At 52.0% G+C, this 22,725-nt stretch overlaps 1 protein-coding gene across 1 annotated transcript in view; it reads left to right on the top strand.

The window, feature by feature from the left end:
* The first annotated feature begins 6,573 nt into the window (after window positions 1–6,573).
* ANLN (anillin actin binding protein) overlaps window positions 6,574–22,725 on the top strand; it is a 33,348-nt gene continuing 17,196 nt past the window's right edge. The window contains exons 1-8 of the mRNA XM_036737422.1: window positions 6,574–6,668; window positions 12,494–12,647; window positions 15,199–15,456; window positions 16,456–16,856; window positions 17,200–17,404; window positions 18,358–18,548; window positions 18,693–18,800; window positions 20,358–20,466. Coding sequence (XP_036593317.1) covers window positions 6,651–6,668; window positions 12,494–12,647; window positions 15,199–15,456; window positions 16,456–16,856; window positions 17,200–17,404; window positions 18,358–18,548; window positions 18,693–18,800; window positions 20,358–20,466 — 1,444 coding nt within the window. The 5' untranslated portion in view covers window positions 6,574–6,650. The remainder of the gene's footprint in view (window positions 6,669–12,493; window positions 12,648–15,198; window positions 15,457–16,455; window positions 16,857–17,199; window positions 17,405–18,357; window positions 18,549–18,692; window positions 18,801–20,357; window positions 20,467–22,725) is intronic.

The raw sequence follows: 22,725 nt of genomic DNA, 5'->3' as shown, positions 1-22,725 counted from the left end.
TGAAAAAAAAGTGAAGAAAGGTGGCCTACCCATACCTCAAACTCTATTACAAGGAGGTAATCATCAAAACAATCTGGAACCAGATAAGAAATAGAGTGGTGGATCAGTGAGCAGATCAGGTATACAATCGATAGTTACAAATAACCATGGTAATCTAGTGTAAATCTAGTGTAAAAACTCACTATCTGACAAAACCTTCTAGGAAAAATAGAAAGCAATTTGGCAGAAACTAGGCATAGACCAACTTCTCACACAATACACCAAGATAAGACAGAAAGGCTGATAGAAGCAAATTAGGAGAGCAAGGAAAAAAAAAAACGTAACTGTTAGATCTTTGGATAAGAGAAGAGTTAATGACCAAATGAGATAGAGAGGGTCACAGGAGGTAAAATGGATAATTTTAATTACATGAAATTAAAAAGTTCTTCCACAAGCAAAAGTAATGTAGCCAAAATTAGAAGGAAAGTGGAAAACTGAGAAAACATTTTACAAGTTTCTCTGAGAAAGTTCTTGTTTTTCAAATATACAGTTAACTGAGCCAAATATATAAAAAGAAGGGCCATTCTCCAGTTGATAACTAGTCAAAGGATATGAACAGGCAGTTTTTAGAAGTCAATAGACATGAAAAAACGCTCTAAATCAGTAATATTTAGAGACATTAAAATTAAAACAACTCTGAGGTACCACCTCACACTTATCAGATTGGCTAACAAGACAGAAAAGGAAAATGACAAATGCTGGAGGGGATGTTGGTAGAGTTGTGAACTGGTCAGACCATTCTAGGGAACAATTTGGACCTATGACCAAAGGATTATAAAACTGTTGTTGTTCAGTTGTGTCTGACTCTTTGTGACCCATTGGGGGTTTTCCTGGCAAAGATACTGCAGTGGTTTGCCATTCCTTCTCCAGTTCATTTTACAAATGAGGAAACTGAGGTAACCAGGGAGAAGTGACTTGCCCAGGCTCACACAGATAGTAAGTTTCTGAAGCCAGATTTGAACTTAGGAAGGCGCATTTTTCCAACTCCAAGCCCAGTGCACTACCCACTGTACCACCTAGCAGCATAGCCTTTAAGCCAGCAATACCTCTACCAGGTCTATATCCCAAAGAATCCGAGAAAAAGGGAAAAGGACCTATTCATACAATTTTTTTTTATAACAGCTCTTTTTGTGGTGACAAAGATTTGGAAATTGAAAAGATGCCCATCAATTGGGGAATGGCTGAACAAATTGTGGTGTATGAATGTAATGGTGTAAGAGATGATGAGCAGAATGGTTTCAGAAAAGCCTGGGAAAACTCATACAAACTGATGCAAGGCGAAGTGAGCAGAACCAGAACGTTGTACAAAGTAACAGCAATATCATAACAATGATTAACTGTGAAAGACAGCTACTTGATGAAGACAACGATCCATGACAATTCCAAAGGGCCCTCCGTGAACAATGCTATCTACCTCGAGAGAAAACTGATGAATTCTGAGTGCACAATGAGGCAGACTTCTTTCACTTTATTTTTCGTCTTCTGTTTTTTTTTTTTTTTGCAACGTGGCTAATATGGAAATGTTTTCCATGAATTCACATGCATAACTGATATCATACTGCTTGCCTTCTCAATGGGTGAGGGAGGGGCTGAAGGGAGGGAGAAAATTTGAAACTTGAAATTAAAAAATGAGTGCTAAAAATAAAATTTAAAAATTATCTTATAATTTGTTTCATATATATGCAATGTATATATTTATAGAATATAAACTTGAGGTGGGGGCTGTTTGTTTTTGCCTTTGTATCCCCCAACGCCTAGCACGGGGCTTGGGTTCAAATTCTGACGCTACCATTTACTGACTCTGTCTCTGTACAAGTCTCTCCCTCTCCATGGCCCTCAGTTCCCTCATCCATGAAATGAGGGGTGGATTGGCTCTAAATCATAGAATTCGAGTGTTGGAAGAAACCTCTGAGGTTGTCTGGTCCAAGCCATGCGAAGGAATTCCAACACTGGGCAACATATGGTCTGGTCCAACCAGCCAATGTGGAGCCCCTTGTGGGCCTGAACTTTGAGGAGTGTCAAGCAATACTTGGATGGGTTTGTTGTCGGACCCATCTGTGCATTCTCTTCCTGGACACAGGGTGCAGCTCTTCTGTGTCAAGCTCACAGATCAGTGATTCAATAGAAGTTGGAGGGTCCACAGTAACCAGGTGAGGAGGGGATGCCTGAGCAGGTGCTCATGGGAGCAGAGAGGCTGTTCCTGTCTCATGATTGATAGAACCACCTTGCCTTGGTGCGTGGTGCCCTACGGGATGCTCTGGCCTGGTGCTATTGTTTACATTCTCGGTTCATTGCTTTTGTTAATCTCCCCAAGAGGAAACGCCTCCTGCCAATACTGGTTGGCACCTGCTCCGCAGCCACAGTCTTGGAGAGATGCTGGGGCACTCCCAGGGCCCAGGTCTCATCAGAGCCTAGGCCTTGCCAGCTTCCAAGCTGGCTCTCTATCCACCGCACCATGATGCCTGTTATGTCGTGTGATGTTAGCAAGGTATTAGATGGTCTAATATTATACAAAGGCTACAAATGATGGCATATTGCAGGCAGCAGTGAACACAGCACTGGGCCTGGAGGCAGGAGGACCCCAGTTCAAATCCAGTCTTGGTCACTTAAGCCTGTTGGCCTCAGTTTCCTCATCTGTAAAATGAGCGGAAGATGGAAAACCCCTCCAGAAAACACCAAAAGGAGTCATGGAGGGTTGGACACGACTGAATAACAATTACTTACTACTGGTATGAATTAATTTGTAATGTTTAATACTAATTTTTTAACACAACAGGCAGGTATAAGAGGGGCATAAGAAACAGTAGACATTGTGATTGGAGGAAAAAAACATTTTATTCTTTCTTCTGAAATCACTGTCATAGGAACAGACAGGAAATGAGAAAAAGGGAAGTAAAGGACAAGGTGGCTGGACGGTGACTCTGGGTGGGAGGGTGGGAAAGACTTGAGGACCCAAGGACCCTTCGTGGCCACCAATGTGACAGTCCCTGATGCTCCTGTGAATGGGATGGCCTTGGCCAGCAGACAGCAAGGAAACAGAAGGATTGTAGCCATTCTGATGACCCCCCTACAAACAAAGCCAGTGCAAAGATGGGTCCCAGGTCCTCTCCAGGAAGCCCCATTGTTGTTGCTGGAGCTGATTTTAACCTGGGTCTAAGGCCAACAAAGCACATTATGTTGTTTGGTTATTTTCCGTTTGTCCATCCATCAACGAGCATTAAGCGCTTACTGTGTGCCAAACACTGAGCTCAGCACTGGGGGTACAAAAACAAAAGGGGGTGTGTATTCTCTATCTCTATCTATGTAAAAGTGATTTTGAAAAATAGACACAAGATGATGGAGCTTGGGCGGGGGAAACCTGGGGGGTGGGGGTGGGGATGGATCAGGAAAAGCCTCACAGGGCAGCTCTTACTTAGGCTGAGCCTTAAGGAGACTAGGGATTTCCAGAAATAGGGGAGAGGAGGGAATTCATGTGGCCTGTGGATTTGGCAAACAAAGTGCTGTGTTTGAGGGGCTGTCAAAGACAGCAGCTTAGCTTGGATTGGGAGAGGGAGGGGGGGTGGGAAGAGTGGGGGGAGGGAGGTAGAGGAGGGAGAGGAGAAGAGAGGAGAGGACAGGAGAGGAGAAGACAGGAGAGAGAGAAAAAAGAGAGAGAAAGCCAGAGAGTGCAAGCCTTCTCTGCAGCGTTAGAATATTAACTGGGAGCTGGGTTGTAAAGGGCTTTAAATGACAGAGGAGTTAACACTTGATCTTAGAAGTAATAGGGAAACACTGGAATTTATTGAGTAGGAAATAAGGCAGTAACAAGCATTCATTAAGTGCTCATTATGTGCCAGGCACTGTGTTAAGTGCCTTACAAATATTATCTCATTTGTTCTTAAGTGGAATGTTGAAATAGTGAAGCCCCCTCAGTGTGGGTGTTTCCATGATCCAGCTAGCAGCTTCTGTGGGGGTATAAGACCCACCCACAGCCAGCACCCGGAAAGCTGCCACAGGTCCTTTTGATCTGCTTAACTAAGGAAAGCAAGGTGAAGGGGTTGACAAGTTTACTTTAATCCAGCATACAGACAGCATTCACTTAGTTCAGGGGAAAAAGCCAGTACCCTGAACTTCAGAACAAAATACAAACAAATTACAAATATCAACAGACAGACCCAATACAGATTCATAGTTACCAACATCTAGGGTCAGCCCAGGAGCTCAGAACAAGGGCTGGCCCAGAGTCACGCTCCACCACTGCTTCGGCAAAGAGCTCCAATGAACAGACAGCCAACCCCTGGTTTTTATATCTTTTTCAGTATCAGGGGTGAGTCACACATTTGACTCACCCACCGTGACCTAGAATCGTCACAAAGAGGTGGACTTAAACCCATGTGGTCTAAAAGCCTCTGCTCTTCCAGACATGTAAACTAGGCCCTCCCTGGAGTTAGCCCCACCTTGGGCCCCACCTTGGTTACCAATCCACACCCACTAAGGTTTTACAACTAATAGGGGTTTGGGCCCTGGGGCTTAGCACCTAGCAAGACTCAATCAAAGACATTGAATTAATCAAAGGAAACAAAGGCCAAACTCTTCGAGAGCACTTGTTGAAGGAAGTGCTAAGGAACCCATTTTGATTATCAACTCAGTGGGACAAGACCTTACCTCTCCTACCATCCACCCCCACCCTGCACCCCTTCTATATTTTTAGAAACTGCTGTGCTGAGGAAGTAGAGATAAGAAATTACATTGGTGGACAGAGGCCTCCAAGGTCCTGTTTATCTAGCATTTACTCCCTTTTCCCTGGTCTCACACCTGTCTTTTGTTCTTTGTTCTCTGTTGCTGGGAAAAGATTCCGAGTTTAGAATGTGAGTTCCAAACCCAGTCAATGGGAACAGGAGCCAGTAGGGGGTAGAGGAACTCTGAGTTAGGGTCTATATAACTTGCTTTGAGCTATATGGCACACACACACATACACACACACACACACACACACACACACACACACACACGCTGGGGTGTGTCCTTTCTCATGAGAAAGGAATAAACTCCTTTTTGCCTTGTCTCAAGAACAGTCTCTGTATATTTTTAATGTGAGTAGTGGTCTCTGACCCACACAGTCTTCACTGGCAGGTGCTATTATTCTATTTTATAGGTGAGGAAACTGAGGCAGAGGTTGAGTGACTTGCTCAGGGTCACCTAGCTAGTCAAGTATCTGACACTGGATTTGAGCCCAGAGTTCCAGCTACCTAACTGCCTCTAGTACGGCGGTGGCATGGTCACGTTTCAGTTTCATTCTGTATCCCTAGCTTAGCACTTGGCAGCATCTGACACTTAATAAATGCTTGTTGCTTGGCAGATTTCCCTCCAGTTCTTCACTTCTTCAGGGGAGACTCGCACTCCCCCCAACTGATACCAATTCAGCATCACCTTGAGGTCCTGCATCACCCTGCTGACCCAGCTTATTAATGTTGCTTTGCTTTAATCTTCTGAAATGGGGTGTCTCAGACTAAGCACAAGGCCGCATACACCCAGGATCATGTTTTTAAGAGCTGGAGGGGATCTTTAGCAATCATCTGGGCCTACGACCTCATTTTTCAGACGAGGAAACCGAGGTTCAGTGGGGTTAAATGGTTTGTCGGGGATCACACAAAATGTCTACGACAGCCTGTAGGCGGCAGCATTCAGACGCAGTTTCCCCTGTCTCCAAGCCCGATATCCGGCTCCCTCTGGAATAAGATGCAACAGAAATAGATACAAAGTATCTATCAAAGGGGGTGTGGGGTGGGTGCAGCTAGATGGCACAGTGAGTAGAACACCGGCCCTGGAGTCAGGAGGACCTGAATTCAAATGTGACCTCAGACACTTGTAACAGTAGCTGTGTGACCTTGGGCAAGTCACTTAACCCCAATTGCCCTGTCTTCCCCCCTCCAAAAAAAATAAAATAAAATATAAAAAATAAAAGAAGCCGGCACAGAGAAGGAGATCTCCGGTTGCAGCCAGGACAAAGCACCTCCCACAGCGAAGGTTTGGCTGCCCCACCCTGGGGAGGGGGCTCTTGTAGTGGGTTCCCCCAGTATCATGAAGCTGAAGCAGGGGACTGCCTTGGATGACCTCCATGGCCATAGCTCCACCCAAGCGGGAAACTTGGACTTGAGCCATCTTTGCTCCCAGGCCACCTCCGAGGATTAAGAAAGAATTAAACGGACAGGACTCCAGTCTAGTCACACTGGGAGGAGCCAGTGCCAGCCTTCGGGCGCACGCGCAGAGAGGCCCCCCCCCCCCCAACCCCCCGCGCATCCGCAGAGCTAACCTCCCGGCCCCAGCGAGGGAATCACGTGACCAGGCCAGCGCCCGGGGCACTGGGACACACCCCTTCCCCCCGCGCGCACGCGCAGCTCCGGGGCGCTGAAATTCAAATTTGAACGGCAGCCCGGGCGGCCGCACAGAAGTGGGTGCCCACGATCCAGAGCTGAGCGAGCTGAGCGAGCTGAGCGCGGCTGCGGCGTCCCGTCCTCCCGACCTCGACCCCAGCCCGGCCCACCCCGCCGGAGCCCGAGGCCCACACCTATCCTTTTCCTTGGCGGCGCCGGAGCGGCTGAGTCTGCGGGCCGACCGCGACGCGGGGCGCTATGGACCCGTTCACCGAGGTGAGCCGAGGCCGCGGCTCGCGCCCCTTCCTTCCTCCTGCCCCTGCCCTCCTCCCTTAGTCTCCGGGGTCGGGGCACAGGCGCTGGGGATTCCCTCGGGGCGCCCAGGGAGGCTGCCACTGCGCACGCGCGGTGGGAGGTGGGTAAAGGAGAGACAGGCTTTGGTCGCGCGGGGAGGCTGTCAATGCGCAAGCGTCGGGGGTCCGGCTCCCCCGGGGCTCGCAGGGGGCTGTCAGTGCGCAAGCGTCGGGGGTCCCTTGGCCTCTGCTGAGCCCGGAAGGTCTGGGCGGAGGCCGAGGCGGAGGCGTGGGAGAGGTTTAGCGCCGCGGGGGAGGGGTGTGGTCTTCGGAGCTGGGGCTGGGACTCTAGCCCGCTTGGGTGGTGCGGGAGACGGAACCATGTCAAGTTCGGGTATTTGAGTCCAATAGTTGAACTTGCCTGGAGTAGGATGGACGGGACAAGAAGGCAGATCTGGGGGGCTCTCAGGCCATCTGGTCTTTGGGACCACAATGAGTCTAGAAGGTCTAGAGCTGAAAGGAATTTTAGTGCTCACCTAGTTCAACTCTGACTTTACAGATGGGGAAACTGAGGCCAGGGTCGGCAGGGAGTTGTTAGAATCAGCCCATGGGATCTGAGGCAGCTTAAGAAGGGCCCAGCACCCAGGGGTGATTGTCCAGCCATACTCTGACTTGTCATTCCCAAGGTGGAGAATTGTGGATAATTTCCTGATGAAGTTAGAGTGGAATCGGCTGCTCTGTCCTTAGCGGCGTCTGAGCAGAGGCCACTTGTGGAGTTTGGGTTCTTTTGGGGGGGTATAGATTGGTCCAGGCGCCTTGGGAGCCCCTTCAGCTCTAAAGCTCCGGGATTGCCAGGCTGATTGTAGGTGCAGCGGGGCGGGCTCTGTCATTGACTGGCCATGTGACCTTGGAAACCCCTCTCCTCCCCTCAGAAGGCCCGGCCTGGAGGCCCCGGGTCTAAATTCTCCGGACTCGGGGCTGGGAGGAGAAACCGCCTGAGCGGTGGGTGGAGTCCGGGCGGTAACTGACATTTGGAAATTGATGGATCGTGGGGGCCTCCAGACCCGAAGGCCCAAAGAGGACAGTCCCTGTCATCCAGCCCCCCACATCCTTTGTCTTACCCAGAGCACTTGGGCTTGTCGTTTTCAAAGAAAATAGTAGTGGTTGCATAGAGTGAAGACGGAGCTGACTCGTTTCGTTTTCAAAGAAAATAGTAGTGGTTGCATAGAGTGAAGACGGAGCTGACTCGTTTCGTTCATTTCTGTCTTCAGCTTTGCAGGGTGCTCCTTGGCTCCGTGGCTGGAGCCCTGGGCCTGGAGGCAGGAAGGCTTTGGGTTAAATCCTATTTCAGGCACTTATTAGCCGAGTGGCTCTCTGTCCTAAGGGCTAGCTGTTATCTTTTATTATCGTCGTGTGGGTTTGTGCCGGGCTTGGGGGACAGGCCTAGTTGGAGCTGAATGTCCTGGAGCCTGCCCAAGGTACTTTGCCGGCAAACACGTTTTGGCAGGGGGGGTTGGCGGGGCTGGTGGGGCTGCTGTGCTTTCACTTCACTTCAAGCACCTACTGTGTACAAGAACTTAGTAGGGCTGCCTTTCCATACAGCCTGCAGTCTGACAGGTGGTATTATGCACTGAGAAGGGCAGTCTAAGGTGGAGAGAGAGAGAGACCCTTTTGAGGAGGAGGAGGATTTCTGCAGGGAGACTTCATGCAGTGGAAAGAGCTGGTCATGTGAAGGCCGAGGGCTGCGTTTGATTTATGGCTTTGCCTTTAACTCTCTGTGACTTTGAACAGGAAGTATTACCTCTCTGGGCCTCCGTCTTCTCATCTGTAAAAGGGGGGAGGATTGTAGATGACTTCCTACTGCCTCTTCCAGCTCCAGCTCCAGATCTGTGTCTGTGAACGGATTGAGAAGTGGAAAGGAAGTATTTCTCTGGCCTGGGGGTGGGGGGAGGGGGGGCCGCCTGGACATTACATTACAGAACAATTGTTCTGGAATTAGGAGTCTGGGGAGGAGGGGGGGGAGGAGCTGGACTTAATCCGGTCCTTAGTAGCTTGTGACCTCTTCTAGCAGGGGCTGTTGTTTGAAACATCTTTTTGTATCCTCCATCGAAGTCCCAGTGCTCAGCTCACAAGAACTGCACCTCCCCCTCCTTTCTTTGCCCTGGGTCTCCTTTATTGGTGTTGAACAAGGTTGGTTAGAGGCATGGCCAACCACTGTTTATTGAACTGAGTGAAAGTACTAGAAATTTGTCTTTAGGCAATAAGGAACTAGTGAGCAGGTGTGGGTGGTGTGGTCTTTGACTGGCATAGACCTCTGTGCTTGAAGAAGATTTTTGACTTGTGCCAGGAAAGGATTGGAGGGAGGAGAGACTAATTAGGAATTTTATTCTTGAAGAGAAAATGAAGGTCTTAGTTCACTAGGGAGGAACAGGGCTGTGGGCCACAGAGGAGTTATTGAGGAGGCAGAATTGGCAGCTGATTGGCTGTGGAGGAAGTCATGACCTTTGTGGCTGAGGTCAAGGCATTGATTAAGTGCCTACTGTGTCCCAGGCACTGGGGATGCCAAGGCAGGCAGAAAAGCAGCCCTCTTGTCTAATGGGGGAGACTGTGTAAACCAGTATGTATAAACAAGAGGAATTGAGGATCTCAGGGGAAGGCACAGAGATTGAAGCAGCTGGGAAAGACTTGACCCAGAAGGTGGGGATTTAGTTGAGACCTGAGAGAATCTGGGAGAAGCAATAGGAGGAGGAGGAGGAGGATGTCGAGGATGTCCAGGCACAGGGACAGACAACCTATGAAAATGGCTGGAGGCAGAAATGGAAGGATGCCAGGCTCAACGGATTGTAGAGTACATGGAAAGGCCAGAAAGGCTAGGCTTTAAGAGCCAAGTGGGATTTTATATTTGATCTTGGAGGAAATAGGGGCCACTAGAGTTTATTGAATGGGCAGGGGCAGGCCCCTTTGACAGTGGAGCCGAGGATGGATGGGAGCAAGGAGAGGCTTGAGAGTGTCTGACCTGCCTCTGAGGCTGTTCTAACAGGCCTACAGCAGGGCAGGCACAGAGGAGTTAGGGTGACTGGGAGGATGGGGGGGAGGAGGAGGGGTGCTGCTGCTTCAAACAATGAATTTGTTGTCTCCAAGGGTCAGCCTGGTGGTCATGGGAATGTTGGGCTGGCACTCAAAGAAGTTTGGGCTGAGAGGAAAGAAAAGGCCATGGATAGGGTAAGCACAAAACCCAGAGGAAGACTCCAGAGGCTCATTCATCAGGGGAGCCCTGAGAGGGTAGGTGGAGAACCAGGGCTGTCCCATACAGGCTCCAGGAGAGGCATTTTGGCAGAGTGGTCACCCTTTTTTGTCCCACTCAGACTTCTTTTAGGCTTCCAAATAACCTGATGGTAACAAAACATTGTGAGAGTAGCTAATTCTGCATTCTTAGCAGATTAGGTTTGTGCTCTGACATTCTCACATGTTAGTGTGACTTGTGAACCGTTGCTCTGTTCACATAAACAGCCCCGAGAGATTTTCCTTAGTAGGTAAGGAATGATACAACACAGTTTTTGGGCTCAGTCCATCATGGAGGCTGCTAACGGCTAGATTCAAATAATTTTTGTGTAGCCCTTCCCTCCTGCCTGAGCTTGCCCTTCCTCCCACCCCCTACCTCTTCTCTTCTCCAAATCGAGAGCCTGAAAGTGGGGTGGGGCTGGGTGGGGCAGGGCAGGGCAGGTCCAGTCCTCAGTTCTCCTTTCCCTGGCTTTTGAAAAGAAAAATGAATCTGAAGCCTGTAGAGCAGGGCTGCAGCCTGGGCAAGGCCTCCATGGCCTCTCCACAGTGGCTGTTGGGCAAAGTCACATTCTTTTGGTATGACACATTGCACACAGTAACTAGAAACTGCCAGAAATTTTCCAAGTGAAAAGACTGGAGTGTGGACCTGTCCCTGGGAAGGGGAGGGGACTAAGCATTGACGAGGCATCTACTGTATGCTAGTGGGTGCCCTGTGGCTCCTGTCTGGGCCAGCTTTGGGTGGGGGTGGGGTGTCAAAAATAAGCATCATTTGAAAACTTGAACATTCATCTTCTAAATTTTTCCCCCCATCGCTTGGGTGCTTCTGTAAAGGCTCTTGAATTCAGCGATTTGGATTGTTCATTGTCTGCTGAATTGAGCCAGTTGAAAGCAAGCAGTCAGCTGTCATTTCTTCCCACTTCTGGAATAGCTTATTGGTGGACTTCCTTCTCTCTACAAGAAACAGCCTGCCTGTGTTGGGCTTTGCAGACTGCACTGCCTCACAGACAGCCTGCTGGGGGCCGGAGCGCTTGCTTGCTTTTTAGTGCTGCCTCCTGGCATTTCCCCTCCATTCTAAAGGTCTGGTGGGAAGGTTCCAGGAGCAGCAGCCCTTCCTTTGGCTGAAGATGCTTCTTTTCAGTCCAGCCTTGGTGAATTCTTTGATCTTCATTAATTATGGAGACAAGAGTGACTGGTAGAAGTGGTGGGAGGAGAGGACACGTTGGGGCAGAGCAGTTTTTGAATTTGTTCCTGTCCCTACTACTTGCCAGTGTTTGTTGGCTCGCTGCTGCTTGGGTAAGCACTGTGGAGGACTGGCCTGTAGTATGATGGGAAAGCCCAGGATTCCGATTCCTCCCTAAAGTCGGAGCCCATTGGTCCAGGGTTTGGCAGAAGGGCGGCAAAGCTGGCCTAGCCCCTGCCTTCAGGAGAGCTTCCTTAGTTGGCCAGTTTTAGTGAAACCCAGAAACAATTCATATAAAATGTTCTGCTGGGCCTCACCCCCCTCCCCCGCTTCTCTATCACCTTGTAGGCTCCCCCACCCCCTCACCCCCTAGGCACACATCCAGGGCCATCCCCAGAGCCGAGCTGTTGCCACGGCTGTCAGTTTTGTCTTTGGAACATCCCCGAATACTCCCCCTTCTCCCCTCAGCCCCATCCTGGTATAGGCCCTCATCATCTCAGGCTTGGCCTAGTGCAGTAGCTGTTTGGGGGGTGGATCTGCCTGCCTCGAGTCTCCCCCCATCCTCCATTCAGCTCAGCTCTGGCCTCAAGGAGCAAATACAAAGTGCTCACGTTGGCCTTCAATGCCCTTTATTCCTTGGCCCCTCCTGCCTTTCCAGTCTCCTTACACCTTGCTCCCCAACATTCCTCTTTAGTCTAGGGACCCCTGCTGTCCCACAAACAAGACCCTCCACCTGTTTGCTCTGGGCATTCTCGCTGGCCGTCCCACCCAGGCCTGGAAAGCTCTCCCTCCTCCGCTCTGACCGCTGCCCTTGCCACCCAGCACCACTAAATGCCAGCGTCTTTCCTCCATCAATTATCTCCTCTTGAGCCTTGTTTGATGTTGTTGGTTTGAATGGTGTCTCCCCCATTAGACTGAGCTCCTTGAGGGCAGGGACCCCCAACACTTAGTGCTGTGCTTGGCACACAGTAGGAACTTAATAAATGCTGACTGGATGATTGACTGACTTTGTAGTTTGGGACAGTTGCCTGGGGCCCTGGGAGATAGGTGACTTGCTCAGAGCCTCTGAGCCAAGTCACACTCCCTTGATGCCCTTCAGTCATTACAGTAAGCTGTAATGTGAGGTGATCATGGGGCTTTTCCTTTTTAAACGTGTTTTAGCACGATGACTCTGCATATTGTATTTTCATTCTCATGCCTGGGGTTCCCTGTGTGGGTCTCGGGGGTGTGTTTGGGTGTCAGGTCACAGTGTGTTTGTTTCAGAAGCATGGCATGGGGACTTAGGAGACTGCAGGAAATCCTTTGACTTTGTACTTCACTGACCATTCATCTCATTAATTCCTCAGAAACTCCTTGAACGAACTCGTGCTAGAAGAGAGAACCTTCAGAAAAAAATGGCTGAGCGGCCTAAGGCAGCAGGCAGGGTCGCAACCCAGACCAAGAGACATCGGGAGCCGCTTACAGACACCAACAACCAGCTGCCCCCAAGAGATGGAGAAGGTAAAGTCCTGGGGGCCCATGGGCCGTTGGCTCAACTACAAAAAAGATGACAGCCCTGGGCATTTATTAAGCTTCTACCATGTGCAAGGCATTGGACAGAGCAGGCGATGACTTTAGGAAGGAGGGGGAGGAGCAGGGACGGCATCATGGAAGAGGTTGTTTCTGAAGCTGAACTGTGAACTGAAGGATTCTCAGGCAGAGATGAGAAGGGACTGGCATGGATAAAGGCCTAGGGGTTGGAGGTGATAGAAATCAGCTTTGGAGAGTGGCTGATGGGCCAAAGTGGGTTGGAAACAGACGGAGGGGGAGCGGAGCCTTCAGATTAGGGACTTTGCTTAGGATCCCCACCCCAGGCCCGAAGTCATCGGAAGCTTCTTTGGTCTGGACGAGGGAGGAGGTGGGCCCTGTGGCTCAGGGTAGCTTCCTACTGGGCCTTGTGTTTATCACATGGGTTGGAGTTGTCCCAGAGGGTGTGGTGGGTGGGGACCAGCTCTGGACCATGGGGGAGAGATGTGACAGGACTATGACCCTGAGTTAGCCCGTTGAGTCCATAGACACTTGTTAAGGGCCTCTCCATGGAGGGTGAGGGGGACAGAGAAGAGATAGCCTCAATGGAGCTGGGAGGCAGGGCCACCTGTGGGCAGATGCCTGTGGGGATGGGAGCCCTCTGTACCAAAGTGATTCACGGAGGTGATGAGCCAAAGGGGAGAGCACCAAGGCTTCAGGGGGTGAGCCCTTTGGCAGGCTTTAGGAGGGGAACCAGGACAGAGAGAGCTTCCCAGAGGAGGCTTCTGAGGCTCACAGATCTAGACCCAGAGTGGGACCCTAGAGGCGTCAAGGAAACGGAAGTCCCAGAGTTTCTGATTTCACCCTTGGAGGGTTAGTGTGGACCCTTACAAAGTGTTGGCATTTCTAGGAATTTAGCTTGGAGTGGGCTGAGCCATCTGGGAGCCAGCTCTAGGGTGGCAGAGGCAAGGGAAGGTGGGAGCATCGGTGGGAACTAGGAAGAGACTGAAGGGGGTATCGTGTGGGGACCAGAGGGACCCTTGGAGGCTGGAGCATAGGAGGAGGGTCTGAAGGATGGTCTGGGGGAGGGAGGGTGGATCACAGAGCTACCAGGGCTTGGTCTTAGTCTAGAGTAGAGAGGGGAGGTCTTTGGTGGGCAGAGGAATTGTTGGTGGTGGGGGGTTGTCTGGGACAAGCCCTGCCACACCTTACTTAGTTTGAGCAGCTTGGGAGCAGAACAGGCAGCCAGGGTGAGCCAGAGCTGAGACTTCTGAGCAGGCTGGGAATCCCAAGGACCAAGGGACAGGCCTTCAGGGGCAGAGCTGGTCTGTAAAGGGATTTCCTCAGAATCCTTTGAGGGAGAGGGACTAGGAAATCCCCCTTAGAAGAGAGAGAGGAGGATTCACGGCCAGGCCTTGTTCCTTGTGAAGAAAGGAAGCCCGAGGCCCAGGAGTGATGCCCCCTCCTCCCTATGGCGGCCCTAACTGACTTATAAACTTGGGGGAGACACAGGGTCAGGCTCTCCTGGGGCCCCACGGTGCCCCCAGCCCTGCATGCAGCAGGATCAGGGTTCAAACTCCACCCCAGAACATTATGCCAAGTGAAGGGAATTAAACGGGTATTTCTTGAAGTAAGGAATGTGTTTCTATTGGAGAACCCCGAGACAGGAAAATGGCCTCATTAAATGTGCTGAATGGCCTGGTCAGTACCTGTGGTGTTTGTTGATCTGACTTGGAGAATCAACGGTGTGCTTGAAGTCTTGGCTTCAGGCAGGGGTTTGGGTTTTTCTTTTTTTTAAAAAGTATGTTGTTACTGGTGTCTTTTAATTGTTTGTGTGTCTCACTATAATATTCTCCGGTATCTCTCCCCTCCCAGAGAGCCATCCCATGTAACAAATAATAGTTTTAAAAAGAAGAAAAAAATTTGCATCCCCTGGCAGCTGGGTGAGAATATCTGCAGGCATATGCACCCTCCCGTGCTCGTGGACTGCCCATCTGCCCAGAGGTGGGGGGAGTGCAGGACAGGGATTTTAAGTGGCTTTCATGCCTTGTAAATGGGACTGGAAGTTTGTTTTATTCACCCATTTAAAATAAATGAATATGTTTGGGTTGTGTCTCTCAACACATGCCCCCAACTCCTTCAAAGAATTCAGGCTGGATTGATTTCCTGGGGCAGCTCTGTAGCAGATTCCATAATTCCGTAATGTTTTTGTCAGCGAAAGGGACCTACTTTAAGAATGACTAATTAGTCCTTGTCAAAGTGTGGTTCTCTTCAGGAAGACCTGAGTGGCTATGATCCCTGTGGGGCCTTGTAGCCTTAGCTTCCTCCTCTGTGAAATGGGCCTATGAATGGACCCTACTTCTCCGGGTGGTTTTGAGGGTGAGAGGAACGTCTGTAAAGCATCCTGCCAATTCCACAGCGTCCCAGGAATGCAAGTTACGCTTAGAGAAGAGCATTCATAGAAACATGAGCAATTCCAGAAGCTTTGATTTTACAGAATAAATCAGGATGTCCTAACTTTATTGTCACCCTATTGAAAATCTAGAAAGAACTTGTACAAAGCCATCCCCCTCGAAACGACCCTGCTCAGACCATGCGGAGGGACCGGCCTCTAACCTGGAGAACAAACAGCCGGCAGATTCACCTTCTACAACTTCTTGTACTTCCCACCCCGGGGCCCAGCCTTTGCCAGGGGAGGCAGAAATGCTGACCGCCAAAACTGAACCGCCTGGGGCCTCCTCTGTTAAAACCCGCATGCAGAAGCTGGCGCTGCAGCGTCTCGGGTGGGATAGGGATAGTGACGGTATGTGCGCCCTGAGCTCTTGTCTCTCCTGCCCGCTCACTGCCCAGCCCGTTGCCCCCGCCAGGCCATCCAATCGGCCTGTGGCCCCAGCCGCTCCTGCCTTAAAAGCTCTATCTTTGACATCCTTGCATCCCTCCCACCAAGCCTAGTAGGCTATAGCAGGAAGACCCAGCCCAAGATTTCAGACTGCAGGGACCCTGATGGCTGAAGGGGGGTGCTGAAAGCAGCCAGCCTGACCTCTGGCTAGGAGTGGCATGAGGCCAGTGGTGATGTCCTGGAGGCCCCAGGACATGCTACACCTCATCTCCCTGGGTGCCCAGCAGGTGGGGATGGTGCTCACCCCTCCAGGGGCAAGGGCGGCTCCATGAGCCCTGCACTGTCCCATTTGGGGCCGATCTCATCAGTTCACAAGAAGTAATTTATGAGGCCAGTGCTATGAAAGGGTAGTTAGCACCACACTCAGACGTGGGGGGGCACCCCGTGTATATACATATGCACATATGTGCATACACACATATGTATATAGAACAGATAGGGGGAGTTGGGGGAGATCAGGAAGTGGCTTCCTATAAAAAGTGGTGCTGAAACTGAGTCTTGAAGGAAATAAAGGATTTTCTAAGGCAGAGGTGAGGAGGGACAGCACCCCTGGCATGGGGCCCAGCCAGGACACAGGCCCTGAGGCAGGAGAGGGACAGGGAGGAGGCATATTGAGCACAGAGCAGAGACAGACGGGAGATTGGAAAGTGGGCCAGATTGGAAAGTGGGCCGGGGTTTGAAGGATGGGCCAGGAGCTTGTGTTGGGGCCATAGGGACACTACCTGGTGTTCTCGGTGGGGCTTCAGCTGTCTTGGTGAGGGCTTCACGGCTCTTCTAGGAGCATGGGGAGGGTATCGGGGAGGCTCATGCCTATTTGTGGTACCAGGCCCAGTGCCCCAAGGGGATGCTATGTCCTTGGGTGAGCACCCTGGCCCTCCTCTCCAACACTCTCTTTCCTTTCAGATGACGTCCTCGAGGCCCCGGTCCCTGTCCCTGGCCCAGCCCCAACCCCCAACGTAGCCCAGCCCCTAGGTCTGGCCCCTACCCCTGGCACAGACGGGCCTGCAGCCACCCCGATCGGGAGAAGGGGCCGCCTGGCCAACCTTGCTGCCACCATTTGTTCCTGGGAAGATGACCTCAGCCATCCATCTGCAAAGCCCAGCCGTGGCCAAGAGCAGCCTGGTACAACTTGTTTGTCCCCAGTTTCCTCTTCCACAGGAGCATCTGCTCCCATCAATAGCAGCACTGTTGGCCAGAGAGCTCCCGGCTGCTCCCGCCTGGAGCCAGGGGCCGCAGTGGCCAGCTCAGCGGCCGGCTCAGGGGAAGCCACTCCGAGTCGGGCGGCGGCTTGCAGCAGCCCTCTGGTGAGTGTGTCTTTGTGGGTGGGGGGCCAATCGGTCATTGGGTGTAAATCCCAGAGTGCTAAGGACCAGAGAGAGCTTAGTCCAGGGGGAGCTGGACCTTCCAGGGCAGTGGGCGGGACTTCACGAGGACACCAAGTGAGGAACAGGGTTTAGCATGCTCTCTGCTAGCCTGAGGAAGGTCCTGGGATGACCATCTCCCCAGGCGGCATCCCAAGAATGCAGAGGGATGCTTAGTGGCAGGGCTGGCACCTCCAGGCAGCAGCTTGTCCCAGGACAGTAAAGAGACCTTGGCAAAGGTGGAGGGGGTGCCCAGAGCCAGGCTCACCTGGCTTTGCTTTTTCAGAAAGCTGCTCCCTCCCCCGTGAAGTCCTGCCCGACCCCCCCGAAGAGCCCTGCACAAGGAAAGGGGCAGGATCTGGAGCCCCTTCTGGAAAGCCCGACCCCGCAGAGCGAGCTCGTGAAGCCTAGCATCAGGCCCACTCTGTCCCAACCCAGCCAGTCCCGAGGAGCCCGGGGGCCTCCCCCGAAAGACCAGGCTACAACTCCAGGTGATGCCTTGTGGGTGGAGGGGCTGGACCAACGTGCAGCTTGGGGGGACAGAGGGGGCGGGGGTTCTTGTGTGCCTTCTGGCACAGCTCGGCGATCCTCAGAGACACTTAGTGACCTGGCAAATGAGGAAACAAGCCCACAAAGGTAACCCCTTGCTGAGACCCTCCTGTGGTTCTAGCCTGTTCTTGTCAGAGGCTCAGCCTGGGAGCCAGAAGACATGGGTTTGAGATGTTCTTCTGGTACAGAGTGGGCGCTTAATGAAGGTGTGATTCCCTCCTGACCCCTCAGTGCCCCAGGAGGTGCCAGGCTGCAGCACGCCCCCTGTTCCAGTAGCTCTCCAACCTGCCTCTGTGTGTGCGTACATGTGTGTGAGTACGTATGTGTGCATATGGGTATGGGCTCTATGTGCATGTATGTACATACAGGCTGCAATGCACATAGCTTTGTGTGTGTGAGAAGTATAGTATGTGTGTTTGTGCATGTGCACATGTGCATGTAAGTGTGTGTGTTTGAGTGCATGTGTGTGTGCATACATGTATGTGTGTGCATGCGTGCGTGGGTTGGGATCTCCCTAATTGTCTTTCACTGAGACTGGGAAGGGAAGGGACTTGGCAGGGAGATTCTCCAGATCACCTTCGAACTTGTCAGTCATGGCTGTGATACCTCGTCTCAGATGACCAGTAGCACCTGGTGGTCTGGGCGCCAGCCAAGATGTGGGAAGAGGGAGCAGGGAGACATGAACTTCTGAGAAACTGAGGGGACTGAGTCCTTCTTCAAGGTGTTCTTTTAAAGAATGCTCCTGGGGACTCCCTGTTTGTGGGAGCTTGGGGGTCCTCATTCTCAGCACCCTCTGGCCTGAGTGAGGCACAGGGCCCTTTCTTCCTCCTAGGCCTGCTGCTTTGGGGGCAGGCCTCCTCTTCTGTCCTTACCTGCTGACCCATTGTGTGTACAGGGGGAGCCGGCATCAAGCCTTTCCTGGAGCGTTTTGGAGAGCGTTGCCAGGAACACGGCAAGGCGAGCCCCGTGGCACCCACCCCACCTCGTGCTCCCATCATCACCCCCAATACAAAGGCCCTCCAGGAAAGGCTGTTAAAGCAGAAGGCAGCGCCCTCCTCTGCCACCTTCAGCCAGCAGCTCAAGCAGGTGGGGCAGGTGGGGCAGGCAGGCAATCGTGGCTGGGGGAGCCCAAGGTGGGCTTGGGGCCTGGGCTGGGGGTGGAGGCGAGGCCAAGTATCCGCCTACCAGTGCTCAGGCCATCAGGGCTCACGCTGCTCGATGTAAATTCAGGAACGAGAGAAAGAGCTTGCTTGTCTTCGAGGCCGTCTGGACAAGGGCAATTTGTGGGCTGCAGAGCGAGGAGAGAACTCAAGGAGCAAACGGACAGAAGCGAAAGAGGTGAGAGAAGAGGGAGAGATGTGGGGAACGGTGTTGCTTGCAGGGCTGGCGGTGCTGACCCGCATGGCCCCAGAACCAGAGGAACACACGTGTCACTGCACACACAAGGTACGGCTGCAAGGACCCTACAAGGCCGGCACACGCACCTCTTCTCACTTCCTCATTTTTGTGCTCCTCCATCTGCGATCTGTTGCCATGATGTCTTTCTTGCTTGGGGCCTTCCTGGTGACTTGGTGCCCTCCGTCACGCTCTCCCCTGCCTGTCCATCTCCCTGGCACTGGGGCAGTGTGCGCCTCCTCCCCAGAGGGGCTATGGTGAGTGGGGTGGCCAGCCCCTCACGTTAGAGAGCAGCCCCAGGAAGCGAGCTGGATTCGGGAGAGTCTCTCTGGCCGAGGGTTGCATAGGCCTCCTCATTGTGGACTGCGGCCATAGTTGTGAAATGAGAGCCTGTGTGGCAGCCACACAAGATTTCATGAGAAAGATCTATTTTTCTCTGCAAGTTACAGAGGAGTTGCTAATTTGTGTCAACATAGGGAATGTCTCTAATGGGCCAGGGCTGAGACCAGGATGGATGGGGAGAAGGAGTGGTGGGCAGGAGACCTGGCTGTGTGCTGGGGGTGTAGGTCAGAGGGTGTGAGGGCCTCGGTGGTTGTGGAGTCGGAAAGCAGAGGCAGGTTTGAGACCTGGAACCTTATTGTCAAGAAAGCAGCCAAGAGATGTCCCAGGAGATCTCAGGGGCAGAATTCAGATTCACACACGGGCTGCCTGCCTCCAGATCCCGGCTCCTCCTAGATCCTGCATCCGGGCCCCTCCACCTGGACATTGAACAGGAGGGTGGCGTCGGATGGAAATGGGGCTCCTCGGTGCCAGGCTGCTACTAGCACCCACAGTGGGGGGACCAGGAGGGGAGAGGTCTGCTCTGGGCAGAAGGTGAAGGTGATTTTGAGCGGCTGCTTTGAAATGCTTGCCTTGTGAGGATATGAGTTTAATGACTGGTTGGGGATGGGGTGAGGAGCAGGCAGGAGTTAGCTTCCCACACGCTAGCTAGGCTCAGTTCTTCCTTGCCCCCTTAACCCCCAGAAGGTGTTGAATAGACTGATGTTCCATATGCACATGGAGGAAGGTCAGCTTAGGTTTTTTGTAATTGAAACGTGAATTAAGAAGTGGTGTGTGTGTGTGTGTGTGTGTGTGTGTGTGTGTGTGTGTGTGTGTGAGTGATCAGGGATTCCCTTCACTTTGTTTAGGTCTTGGACACCTTGGGCCGGCTGGGCAGTCAGCCTGTTGGATCCTTTGGTGGCCCCTTAAGATCGTGTTTTTAAATAATTGGAGGAAATGCTAAATTCCAATTTGAGATTAGTAAAAATAAAGATGTCATTCTTTTCCCACCCAAATTCAGGGACCTTCTGAAATCAACCCTTGAACTCCTCGGGGTCTATGGACTCTACAGCATGACGTCTGTCAGCACACAACTTGATACGTACGGGATGGCACCAGTGGGAGCCACGGCCTGTGCGGGATTCTTAAAGCAGGAAAGCTTTCTTGTTTCTGCATCCGTAGGAAACCCCATGTCAGGATGGTGTACCAGGAAAATACCAGGCTGATTCCAGGAAGGAACAGGCCACAGGATCTCAGACGCCCGTAAAGTCTCCCAGCATCAAGCCTGCGGGTGAGTTTGTCATTCTCAAAATGTCGAGCCCTCATTGCTTAAAAGCCAAAATGATGGCACCCTGAGTGGCGTTTGGGTGGCTTCCTCTGCAAGGAGGCCAGCTTAGGCTTGAGAGAAAGCGAGCTGTGCTGAGCTCAAGCTGTCCTTAAGTGGATGGGGCTGCTCCCTCGGCAGGTCCCTGGAGGCCAAGCGTAATGGCAGATGTGGGCCTGCAATGTCACCGTCCGTGTTGTTTTGCCCTGTTAGCGTGTTGTTATGTGACTGTAACCCAAGGGGGAAATGACCCCTTTACCTTGATCTTCTCACTTTTGCTGGGGGGCTGGGGGGGGGTGCGTTTCCTCACAAGGCCTCCTTTGCCCTTTCATGGTTTGAGGTGATGCTGCCTTTCTGTGCAAACCTTGGAGAAGGTCTCTGACATTGGAAGAGCTTTGATCTAGCTCTCCAGACTGTACAGAATGGCCCTGGGGCCATGCAGAACTTTTTTTCCGTGGGGTGGAAGGGGTAGGAGTTGGGGCACATGATGTGTGGTTTGTAACCATCAGGATGTATCTAAATCTAACTGGGGGGCCTTGGAGAAGGACACCAAGCCAGGTCAACAGTCACATTCTGGGTGTGAATGGGACCAGGACATGGAAGAGAATTGCAGCTAGGGGCAAACCTGCCTCAGTGAGCCCTGGGAGGCAGGTGGAGACATGGCCCCAGGCCCTGCCCTGGATCATCCCCTCATGGTGCCCATTGGCATAAGGGAAGCTAACGGCCGCTTTTCTGCCAGCATCAGTTGTGGAGGATAAGCGAGCCTGCTCTTTGTATGAGCACTCTGTGAGATCAGCCCAGACCACTTTGTTAGCGTGTGGGCCCGTGGGCACCATATGTCATGGCAGGCATCCAGAGTGAGGGTGGTGACAGCAGGCCTCAGCTCTAGAGACAAAGGGGCTCTAGGCCCATGTGACCTGTCTCATCTCAGTCAACAGGCACCTCCTACCTGCCTTTGCAGCCGCAGCTGCCTCTTGTAAATGTTCCTCCAGAGGGCACAGAGGCTGGGAGAGCCAATGCTTAACGAATGCTTTATCCATTCCTCCTGAAATCCCTTGTTGTGTCACTTTTGCTCCTTATACTCTGTCTGTGGACTCCTAAGAGGAAGCATTTCCCTTTCCAGTTCATCACACATTCATCAGTGCCCTTCTAGTGGCTGGCTTGCTGTACATCATACACAGACAATCTCCTGTTTCCACACCTTTGCCTGGGCTGTGATCCCAGGCCCGAGTACTTGGCCACTTGATGGCCCCAGCTCTGTCCAAAGTCGAGCTCAGACCACTCCCAGCCTATGTGGAAGCGTTCCTAACTTTTCCTTCCCCTTCAGCTCCTGGGGTACTCTCTTGCCTTGACCAGCCTCCCTGGGGAATGTAAGCTCCTTCAGGGCAGGGACTCTTCTTCATGTTCCCAGCACGGGAAATGTTAATAGGTGTTTTATCTATGTTTGTTGTTTGGGTGTTCTCTGACCCCTTGGAAGCCAGCTTAATGAAAGCGAGGCACCCACGGAGGAGGGAAGCCCCTTTACTCCAGCCCCCCACTCCTCCCTTTACTATGTAGGACAGGATGGGCCCTTCCCACCTTGGGCCCTGCCCACCTCAGACCCTGCCAGCTTTGGGCCCTGCCTGCCTCAGTCCTTGCTGGAGCAAACCTCTCCTGCCCCATCCCATCAAAGATATAAAAGCGTTCATGATTGTTACAGCAGGGCCTTTTACGTTGGATGATCTTCCTGCCTGGATATGTGGTGGAGGACAGATTTTTGAAGATTGTGTTTTCAAGCGGCTTTGAAGTTTGTGCTTCCATTAAGTGGCAGACATTTTATTTTATAAACTAAAGGAGATTAAAAATGGGGGAAGCTCATTCATTAACCCCTCTCCTAATTCTGGATGTGAGGCAGCAGGGTGGATTGGGTAGCTGAGCTGCAGAGCCTTTATTAAGCACTTACTGTGTGCCACGTACCATCAGGAGGACTGAACTTGCTCACAGTGTGGCCCTGGGCCAGGCCTGCACACCTGGGCCTCCGTGCCCTTCTCTGTTAAAAGGGGATGATCATAGCTGTATACCTCCCCATCCCGCCACCACACACACACACACACACACACACACACACACACACACAGACGGGTTCGCCGAGTCACTGGTGAAGCTCAACGGAGGGAATGTGGAAAGTGCTTTGCAAACTTTCAAGGTTCTCTGAGTGTCTGTTATTGTAAGAGATTTTTTTTCAGA

The sequence above is a fragment of the Trichosurus vulpecula genome, chromosome 9 (assembly GCF_011100635.1).
Source record: "Trichosurus vulpecula isolate mTriVul1 chromosome 9, mTriVul1.pri, whole genome shotgun sequence".
In the NCBI taxonomy this organism is placed as follows: Eukaryota; Metazoa; Chordata; class Mammalia; order Diprotodontia; family Phalangeridae; genus Trichosurus; species Trichosurus vulpecula.
This window is presented reverse-complemented; position numbering and strand designations above follow the sequence as displayed.